The sequence below is a fragment of the Anticarsia gemmatalis genome, chromosome 17 (genome assembly GCF_050436995.1).
Source record: "Anticarsia gemmatalis isolate Benzon Research Colony breed Stoneville strain chromosome 17, ilAntGemm2 primary, whole genome shotgun sequence".
NCBI lineage: Eukaryota > Metazoa > Arthropoda > Insecta > Lepidoptera > Erebidae > Anticarsia > Anticarsia gemmatalis.
The window spans coordinates 3,534,667-3,545,780 of record NC_134761.1 but is presented as its reverse complement, the minus strand read 5'-3'; the positions used below and the strand labels follow the sequence as shown (position 1 = coordinate 3,545,780).

At 34.4% G+C, this 11,114-nt stretch overlaps 1 protein-coding gene across 2 annotated transcripts in view; it reads left to right on the top strand.

Annotated features, from left to right (window-relative positions):
* The first annotated feature begins 64 nt into the window (after positions 1 to 64).
* Rich (Guanine nucleotide exchange factor subunit Rich) overlaps positions 65 to 11,114 on the top strand; it is a 32,653-nt gene continuing 21,603 nt past the window's right edge. The window contains exons 1-14 of one of the 2 annotated variants that reach the window (XM_076125628.1): positions 65 to 357; positions 884 to 991; positions 2,159 to 2,308; positions 4,451 to 4,634; positions 5,146 to 5,279; positions 6,444 to 6,535; positions 6,827 to 6,943; positions 7,457 to 7,613; positions 7,857 to 7,970; positions 8,232 to 8,495; positions 8,962 to 9,130; positions 9,526 to 9,717; positions 10,154 to 10,308; positions 10,770 to 10,841. In XM_076125628.1, the coding sequence (XP_075981743.1) occupies positions 217 to 357; positions 884 to 991; positions 2,159 to 2,308; positions 4,451 to 4,634; positions 5,146 to 5,279; positions 6,444 to 6,535; positions 6,827 to 6,943; positions 7,457 to 7,613; positions 7,857 to 7,970; positions 8,232 to 8,495; positions 8,962 to 9,130; positions 9,526 to 9,717; positions 10,154 to 10,308; positions 10,770 to 10,841 (2,049 nt within the window). In that variant the 5' untranslated portion in view covers positions 65 to 216. Of the gene's footprint in view, positions 358 to 883; positions 992 to 2,158; positions 2,309 to 4,429; positions 4,635 to 5,145; positions 5,280 to 6,443; positions 6,536 to 6,826; positions 6,944 to 7,456; positions 7,614 to 7,856; positions 7,971 to 8,231; positions 8,496 to 8,961; positions 9,131 to 9,525; positions 9,718 to 10,153; positions 10,309 to 10,769; positions 10,842 to 11,114 lie in introns of both variants that reach the window. The other variant, XM_076125627.1, reaches the window with a different exon arrangement.

Sequence of the window (11,114 nt, the reverse complement as noted above, 5' to 3'; positions counted from 1 at the left end):
ATGCCGATTATTGCCGATTACTGAACGAGAACTTCGCTGTCTTAAATGACAATCTCGTAAAGTATTGTGTTGACGTTTTTGGGAAGCATAATTTTTGATATCAATTCATATCATAATTTCGTAATTAAACACCGAAAATATTCGAAATAATTAATTATAAGCTTAAAGTGTGTGTAGCTATATCACTATCAAAGTGGCAAATGTTGTGGAATCAAAATGTATTTTCCAATAGGATGGCCCAAAGTTCTGAAAAATCTGGGTGCAGATAATCAAATTATAAAACAAATCGTGTCCAACAGAGACAAAATATTGTTTGCTTCGTTGAGCGATGACTGCCTAACAGTGTGGTTTTGTAAGGTAAGCAATAATTATGTTAGTACTGTAGTAATTATGTCAAGTCATAAGTTGCAATTATGTCCAGTGTTGATTACGGCTGTCGATAAAACTAACAGAATATTACTTGTACTTTTACTTCGTTTGATGCTTTAGGTCTTGGCATACATGAATGATGTGAAAACCATTAACATTTACATTGTATTTTAATTTCAAACAGACTATTGTAACTGCAGTAATTCAGATATCTAGAGTTAACACAATTTCTGTTTATGTTGTTATAATGGTTAAGTAAATAAATTAGTCATGAATAATTATTGTACAAGGTTTGGTAGTACATGTACAATATGCTTTGTTTACATATTAAATCATCATCAGTATGTTTATTACAGTAGTAGTATTAACTTAAATAAAAGCAGTAGTATTAACTTAAATAAAAGCAGTATTTTTATGTATCTTTTCATTTATCTCAGTAGTTTAGAAAATAAAACACAGATAGTCTTTTTCTTTTCTTGTTCTTTTTTTATTTTATTTAATGTCTTTGTTCCAGCCAACTGTGCCCATAGTGCATCATAAAAGGAGTACAGAATCTCTCCAAAGATTAGGAGTCAATGTTGGTGTTGAATGGAAACCTGACTCTTCTATGATATGTGTTTCTGTAAGTTTAAACAACAATATTATACAGTTGACTGAATATACTAGATATTGTATAGTTTTATCTTTTGATATATTGTAGTTTTCTTATTGTATCAACCACATTGCAAATCATTTGGCCTCTGAATAGACTGCTCTGAATAAAGTATGTATAGTCTGAATAAAGCTATACCTGCCTTCCAAACTAGAGTTAGATTCAGCAATTGTAAGGACTATCATAAGTGTTAACATTAGACCCAAATAATAATATTGGTAGGCTTATTGTGCCATAAAGAAAGAAATTATAGAAAATATTTGTGGTAGCAGCCTCTTTTGAAGCATTTAATAAAAGAATAAACCATTTGATTTTGATTTATTTGACACTAAGTTTTGTTTTCAACTCTGAGTGGGCTATATTTCTATAGCCTATTTGTTATTCTATTACATAACAAACAACAATACCAAGTTTTATCAAAACTAGTTCAAAAGTGATTGATTAACAAACATCCACCCTAACATCCCAACTTTCACATTAATGATATAAAAAAGTAAAAAGCAAGAGTATTTAACTCTCATTTATATGAGTATGCCTTCTTCCTATAATTGTTTGAATAAAACTTTAAAGTATTACTTAGTGAATACAATAGCAGTATATAACAAGTATATAACATGTACATGCTATTAAAACTAAACAATGTACTGAGTTAGTTTTTATCAGTATTGTATTCTTAACATTGTGATTGTTGCTGATAATATAATAATTTACAAATACTTTTTATTACAATAACTTGTTGCTACATTATCTTGAAGTTTTATCACAGATATTAATAGTATATTACATTGAAAAAACAAAAAATATGTGTGAAGAAAAGTTACAATATAATGCATACCCACATTTTACCTTGGAATGCCTGATATTTCATCTCAAAGTTAAAAGTATGGAAGATAAGTTACTAATAATAATTACATGGTTTCTTTTCTTGCTCTGGGACAATATAGCTGTCCCAATATACATACTTTATTGACAATATCAATCACTATTTATACTTTGATATTAAGGTTAAGCAATCTTAATTCTGCTATTAGAAAAGAGCAGCACTTTACAGATTCTACTAATACCTTCCTTATACTAGAAAAAAAGTCTATTCATCTTTTCAACTTTTGTTCTAAATGCTTCCTACTTGTGTTTCAGACATCAGAAGGTCATCTAATACTGTACAATGTGGAGGCGCACAGTGAACAGACAGCATACCAGCAGTATGATCCACCCACAGCCAGTTTACGGAGAGACTCCGCTGAACTGTTTGTTAAAGAAGTCATACCATCACTTAAGATAACACAGGTAAATTAGATGAGACTTTTTTGTTCACTGTCTTGAGAACATTGGGAAGGAGGTCTACTGTTAAATGTGATTTAATTATATGTTTAAAAGAACTACTGATTAAACTGATTAGTTGTTGAAATGGTTGACTAGGGTGACATTGGTTAGAGAGATCATTATTATATAATTTCTTCACTCCTTTTCTTAAAATGGGAGTGAAAATTCTTTAATTGATGATAATGATTTATACAAGATACATCCATTATAGCCTGTATGTATGTATAGCCCATAATGCCAAAGGCCATTTAGGCTGGCTATGTAGCATCAAACTTTTTGAGTCGACATAGAAGTGCTCTAGGGAGTTGCTTGTCACATAATTGTCCACAAAACAATGTTGGTTGGCCCACAGGAAATATGGCCTTATTTTAAATTCTCAGTGATATTTTATAAATAACTAGCTGACCCGCGCAACTTCGCTTGCGTCAACTAAGAGAATGAGTCAAAATTTTCCCCGTTTTTGTAACATTTTTCGTTGCTACTCGGCTCCTAATGACCGTAGCGTGATGTTATATAGCCTATAGCCTTCCTCGATAAATGGGCTATCTAACACTGAAAGAATTTTTCAAATCGGACCAGTAGTTCCTGAGATTAGCGCGTTCAAACAAACAAACAAACAAACAAACAAACAAACTCTTCAGCTTTATTATATTAGTATAGATAAATTGCTCAATGTTCTTAGTAATTTGCCCTACATATCCAGTAGTTGTAGCTAATTATTCATACTTTTGTGTAATTATGTTAATACATTCAACACCATGCAATTTGAATATTTACTCGGAGGAGGTAATTGATGATGTTTCCTGATATTATCTTTTTAAATAGGCAAACTGAGAATAGATTAAAAGTTTCACTTTATATTGCCACTATAAAGAATATTTTTAACACAAGCTTACTACTCCCTAAGGCTAAAAATATTTAGCTGTTATGTTTCAAGGCATGGAGGTTAAAGTAATCGACATGCCAATACCACGGCAGTGGCATAGGCAGCGGTGTCTGTTTGTACTTTACGTCCGATATTATGTTGTATGTTCGTAAAAGACGCGACACAAGAATTATTCTTAGTAGATTCAAAACCTATGATTATATAGGACCTGCTTAATATATCATTCACACATGCAAAAAAATTAGTAGGGAGCTTTATTTCCTACCAGCTGACCCGCGCAACTTCGCTTGCGTCACATAAGAGAGAATGGGTCGTAATTTTCCACGTTTTTGTAACATTTTTTACTGCTACTCTGCTTCCTTTGGTCTTACCGTGATGTCATATAGCTCTATAGCCTTCCTCATTAAATAGGCTGTTCATCACTAATAGAATTTATGAATTACGAAAATGACGATATGCGCCAGTAGTTCCTGATATTAGTGTGTTCAACCATCAAACAAACAAACTACAATTTTATAATATTGGTATAGGTGTATTGTTCCTATGGGATTTTAATAGGAAGTCTCATTTGACCGAATACAGTATGATTAGTTTTAATATGAATGATCGATATACGATTGATGACGCCGTAGGAAACGTGCCAAGTATTATTTATTAAATGACAACTTCATACAGGTCAAGGTGAGGTGTCATAGGCCACCTTTGAACTTCCATTCCGATATGATTAATTAGATATTGATCCATTGAAATTACTGCTGTCACCTATAATCATTAGACTGTTACTATCTTACTAATAGACGTCGTGTAAGCTCTGTTTAATTATGCAGTGTTTTGTCGCTTTCAATCAATTTTGAAACTGTATATGAGTGAAAAAGACATAACACTGTTTAACTAATCAGAGTTTATACTGTTTATTAGTAAGACAGTTGGAGAAGACTAATTATTTGTAGTTTTAGTTGTTTGGTTTTCAATCTTTATAAAGTCCCCAAAGACTGACTTCAAATAAGTAACAGAGTTAAGTCAAGTGCAAAAGAAAAAGAGTATGGTTTGCACTTTAATGTGCATGCAAATTGATGTACCCAACCCGTATACGTACGTCCATAACAAAAAAATAATATATATATATACCAACACAAATCTTACCTTTCATTTGACATTAAACACATTTTTTATTTCATCATCTTTCTCTAATTTATTAGAACGAGAAATTTACTCCGCAGTTCAAAGAAGTGTTAGTATGGGACGGTCAGATCACTCGGATGTGCTGTATATCTGGCACGGAGATCTTGGTGTGTACCACCAGGGCTCACTTGCTGCGGTACCGGTGGGACGGCACACAGAACAGGGACTACTGCCTCGATCTTGGACGAATACCATTCTCGATTAACCAACAGGTTTCAAAAGGTGGGTACTATTACCGGTCTTACATTGTTGTGATAGAACTCGGCTAGTCGAGATTAAGTTCAATATTACGTATAATTCGTGCCTTGCATGTGATCCTTCATTATTATGAAGATTATAATATGACTAGCTTTCCACACACAGCTTTGCCCGCGTGAAATTCCACACCGAAGGGGTGGAATTTCCAAAAATCCTCTCATAGTGCTCCTCTACACTTCCTAAGGAATCTTCGTACCAAATTTTAACTTTCTACGCTCAGTAGCTTCGGCTGTGTTTTATCTATCACTTAGTCAGTCAGTAACAGAAGAGTTTTATATAAATAGATTCCAAATCATTCCTTTATTGTGCCCCGAAACATGACGTCACAATTGGTATCACATAATATGTGGCGAACATAGAAATATCTTTGGATAACTTAATTTCTTTTTTAAACTTAGCCTGTCTTAACTTACATAGGTCGCAACTTCTCTCATTATTATTAGCTATAAGCTAAAATACATAACTATGTTTTCAGCGGAGCCGATCTTAGAAGACAACACACACGTGAACGACATAGAATACTCACCGTTGGTGTGTGGGTTCGGTATAACGCTCAACGATGGACGGGCAGCTTACCTTACCGCGCCTAACCTTAAGTTTGATCCCAATGTAAGTACTGTACTATTAAATAACTTTAATAATTCGAAGTAGTCTATTCAGCGAGGTTTGAAACCATTTATTAGCGTTATGGTAAAATTACAATTGGTCGTGATCTGACTAAATCAGGTTCAATTGCGCCATAGATAGTATTCGGAGGTTGTCCAGAAAACCGTTCTGTGTTCGTACCACAAAACTTGGGATACACTGTTTAGTACAACTTTTTTTATAGACAAATATCAGTACGGTGTCGTAATACTTATCTTGCTGAATAGACTATAGCTTTCTTAAGTTTTATAATAGAACTCAATAATACATATTTTGATTGAAACATACTTTTGAAATCCCAGATATTATTGGACACAGATTTAGCGGTAAGAAACCATAATGCGAGACACCGTGTGTTAATCCTTTAGCACGTTTGTTTGTGGCCCGAAACATCTTTTGTATAGTCCAGTAATCTATAGAACAACTATTCTCAATTTTAAGATAACCATACATTTTAGCTTAAGCAAAATCTTCGGCTTTTAATAATATTGTGACAAGAAAACGGTTTAATATATAATAGGATACGGAAATTACCGCGAACACGCATTTTATCTTGAAATGCCTAACGTTTCGGCGCCGATTGCAGTCGCCGTGGTCGCAGGCTGACTAAGACTGGCTCGTCATGCAACGCGAGAGTTTAAAAGTTATGAAGAAAACGGTTCACAAGAAATATCCATGATAAGAGGGCGTAATAAGGTTTAATCGCATATAAGCTTATTTTCATATTCGCTTCTATTACAGAAGTTGCTTGCTCTAAATCAGTAGTTCCCAAGTCAAAATGTGGTCCGCGAATGACTATAAAATTTAAAAAAATCAGGATTTTTAATACACTTTATCTTTAATATACTAACATAGTGGTCCCTGATAACAAGAATAATATAAAAGTGGTCTCAAACTAAGAAAAGGTTGGGAACCCCTGCTCTAAATGATATAATTGAGGATAGTTGTTCTGTAACACTTCGTATGGTAATGCCAGTTGTCCCATAAAGTAGTTTTAAAGGCTAGGATTATCCACTTAATTTACAAACATTTATCCAAAATGGTTGTTGTTTTTGTCTTTTAAACCTGATGCACAGTATCGCTAGGTTTTTGTTAGAATATGTTGTTGATAATTATGTAATGTTTCAGGCGGTACAAGGTATTTGGGCGCCAGGGATCGACGACGCGACCTGCGCCAGAGTCAATCATAAGTTTAGGTTAATTGCTATTGGCAGGAAAAAGTAAGTATAGAACTTAAATCTTTTTTTTGTAATTTGTGTATCAAAGAAAGTTACTTCATCTTTTTTCTTTCTAACCCCTTAAGGTATGTTCAAAGGCTTTATAATGTTTGAAAAGCCCTTAAATCTTTGAAGAAAAAAATATTTTTTGTTACTTTTGATTGGATTTAAAGCAAGCATTAACTAGATGTCTATAATAAAACCATTTGTATATAGATATTGATCTAAGACATTTTTTGATTATATGTATACTGGTTAAAAAAATAAATAACTCATATAAAATGTTGTTTACAGTTCTCAAGTGGACGTATTCACGATAGACGAGGCGACGGGCGGCTTGGAATTATCTCACACAATGGTGCTCAGCTCGAAAGACTTCCCCGGCGACCCTGGACCAGTCAAGTGTATGAGGTAATGACTTAACAATAGTTTTGATAGATTGTCTAGTTTTTTAAAGTAATGATAACATGTATACTTTTTACTTAAAAGGAGGTCTCTATGTAACATTTATTGTAAAAGTTGTACGAGATAACGAAATAAACATTTTTGATTTTTTTGAATGGAAAGCTTAGAAAGCTTCTGATGTCTCTGTTAATTTTCCTACGTATGTAATCAATGCGTAGAAAAATTAACAGGTCAATCTTAGTGTACACTAGAATAAAGTTTGTACCCGCGCACGAACTTTACCTTCGCACTATATAGCAAGAGGACAATATAAACCCGTGTTTGTTGATAACTTTTTATTCGTACAATTTATACACAATTTTACCAATATCAAATTACAAATTCTGTTTCAGTTGATTTTTAATGTAGCATAAATCATTTCAAAATATATGTAATACAGTAAAATATAATAATATATTATTGCCACAATGGACACAATCTTTTGTATATAATTAAAAATAATAATTAATGTTTTATCAGATGGACGGCGGACGGTCGCGCGGTGGCAGTGAGTTGGGAGCGCGGCGGTGTGTCAGTATGGAGCACGTTTGGCGCCCTACTGATGTGCTCACTGGCCTGGGACTACGGCCTCAACCAGGAGCTTAGTAAAAACAACCCGCTTGTTGTTAGCAGTTTAGTAAGTACTATGTTTTATACAAGTTATTCTTGCTACTTCTTTCCTGTTAGCGCATCAATGTATCTCAACATATCGATCATTAAGGCTGATAATGTTTCCTACCTTTGAAATTGAGTTCTTAAGCGACTTCTTGCCCTATAACGGCATGACAATAGTTGGGCTAAATCTCCATAACGTAGACTATTTTACAGTTTTGAAAATTAATACGTTACGATAGCTTATAAATTGTGATTTGTGTTTAAGGAATGGGCGACAGAAGGCTACCAGCTATGGATGGTGAAAGTCGAAGGAGATTCAAGTACGAATCTAATTCAATTGGATTTCGTCAAAAGTCCTCTAAGCGTCAACCCTTGTATGGTAAGTACGAAATAATGTAAGCAGAAATTACATATTACTACCTTATCTGATCTTAACGACAATACTGTACTTCTGACGTCATATTATTATGAACCTATCAAATATAATATACTTGTGACGTCTTGAAAGTATTTCCATAAAAGAAAATATATTTGGCATTTCATATGCTTTGATTATTACTTCATTGTACGATTTTTGTCGCGATATTCTTTCATCCTACATAAAAGAGTATAACAATGTAATTAATCATTTCTATTACAGAGCAACCAAAGACACCTATACCTGCAAGCGGACGACAAACTATACGTGAATTTAGAAGATAACCTAACAAAACGTACAAAAATCTCAATCATAGACTCGTCATCAGAGATGTACCAATCAGAGAACGGGCTGCAAGACCAGCCGACGCTTGAGTACGAGAACAGCACTAATTATAGAGAGTTTGTCGATGATAATGAGTGCAGGAAACAGTGGATTGTATTGCCGTTACCCGCTACTTATATTGCTACTAATTGGCCTTTGAGGGTAAGTTAATTCTTGTATATTTTACGTTGAATTTATTCCTTATGCCGATTTTTACTGTTATATGCTGATTTTGCTCATATATTATTTATTATTTACTGACAATTAACTGACCGACATGCATTTTTAACATATTTTTCACTCTTTACTACCCAAGTTAGCTTCAATTCAGACGATTTATTTTTGAGTGTAAAAGAATATTAGTTTATTTTGTAGTTATCCTTACAGACAAAACACATTTATCAAGCAAACAAACTGCCTTGTATTCTAATAACACGCATATTCACACGTCGTAGACGTGCGTGTACGTATACGCTATTGACGACAGAGCTATAGCTCTTTCACAACATTGCTTTTATCCAAAAATCATAATAATCTTCATTCAAATTAAACTAATTTTTCATAAGGTGAATATATGTACAGTACAGCGTGAAATGATTGTATAAAATTGTTTTTATGTAATGTACAGTACAGTGCAATAGACTCGGGCGGCATGAACGTGTGCGTGGCGGGGCGGGCGGGGCTCGCGCACTACAACTGCGCCTCGAGACGATGGAAGCTGTTCGGCAACGAGGCGCAGGAGAAAGACTTCGTCGTCACCGGCGGCATGCTGTGGTGGAACGAGTATATTGTTATAGGTAAGACAAGTACATACTTCATCTCAAGTAAAGTGTGTATAATGAAAAGTAAATGTTTGAATGTTAATTGTTTTTATGTAAGAACCATTTACCATATAGAACAAGAACCTCTCAAACCTGCGATTTAGAGATTTCATAAAACTAGATACAAGGAATTAGAGATCCCTTCTTCTGTATAAATGCAGTAGTTTGCCGATATTTTGAGTCCACTCTGAATGATTTCCTTAGAAAATATTTAAACGGCAACACAGAAATTACACTGTGATTTGAACATTTATTAAAAAAAGATGACGTAATATTGCTCACGGATTGGTAATCAGTACTAATTTTTTAAAGACATAAGCCATAGTTCACCGGCTTAATAACGTCAATAAAACTCACTTTGTGTCCACCAGGTTGCTACAGTATTCTCGACGGGCACGACGAGATCCGCTTCTACCCGCGCGAGGCGAAGTTGGACAACAAGTTCGCCAAGATTGTTCGCGTGCAGTCTCAAGTGTTTGTCCTCGACATATTGGATGACCAACTCGTCGTGTTTGGTGCTGATGCGCTTGTCACTATTTATGAGCTCACGGCTTTAGATGATGGTGAGTTGTTTTACATTATTGGCGTAATTTTCGAGTGTAAAAAGTATGCTCACCGGTTTGCTTGTATTTTTGATCGTTTCAATCACGTGGAACTTACGTAAGCCCTTATAATATCTATTTTCTTGTAGTGCCCATCTGAAAAAGTGAATACCATTTTTTCAGATGGACACTACAATAAATTTTTTATCGGAATATATGCGTATATATTTTTACATTTTTATTTATCCTATGCCTTAGTTATCATGCGTTAAAATTAGTCATAACATTCAATTTCTGGTTTAAATTATGTCGATTATTAAAGGCTTTGATTGCTTTATGCTACACACACGCTATTTATGTGTGATGAAAGCATTTTCTTTGCACTTATTAGGGATTTTTTCTTCGAAATTCTTTTTTCGAGAAATGACTTAAGTATAGATTGCGTGTTTTGTTCCAGCGGGCAACATCGAGATGCGGTGCGTGCAGGCGGTGGACGTGTCGGCGCTGTCGCACCCCGCGTGCGTGGTGTCGGCGTCGCTGTGCCGCCTGCAGGACCCGCCGTCGCGCCCGCGCGCCTCCGTCACCGTCACCGTGCGACACCCGGACTCACTCGTATGTACACCACTTTATTGTTACGCCTAGTCTTATACTCTCACTATACGTATACTATGAAAATACGATGAGAAGAATACTATGAAGTATAAATACTATGAATATTTCATAGTATTTATACTTCATAGTATGATGAGTGAGTATAGATAATAGTTATAGTCAGGGAGGAAATAATGCGATATTGATGTTTAAATCATAAGCAGATAAAATGTACGTACACTATTGAACTCGTGTTTTAAAGTGTCTTGCAAACAACTTTATTGTTGTAGTGGAGTTGCAAGTACGCTCAGAAACTTGAACATTGTCGCCTAATAGTTCCTCTACTGTTAGTTTTTTTAGCATTTGGAAATGATTGTTTACTATACGTAGTAATAATCATAAGTTCTTAGTTTTAAGAGTGCATAAGTTAAGTTATAACTACTTATTGACATATAAAATTAATCGTTGTAAATTATTTACAGGTGATCAACGCCAGCGGTAAACTGATGATGGTACAAAGAGAAGAATATGATGTTGATGAAGACAATAATCCGGTAAGTTCAGACTGCTAATAAATTCTTGTTAAGCTAAATTATATTACGTTGTTAATGATCTTCATGACAACTAGAATACACAGTACAGAAATCTGCCTTATTAATATCAAAGTGTCGCCGTGAATTATTGTAGAACGGACAAACACTTCAATCGGCAATGATGAATCTTACTGTCACCAGTTGTAATTTGTTTTCATTTTTTGATTTTGTGAAAACAAATGGGATAGCAAGTATAGGTAGCGCATAACAACATAAACGCAATTTCCTGTAGAA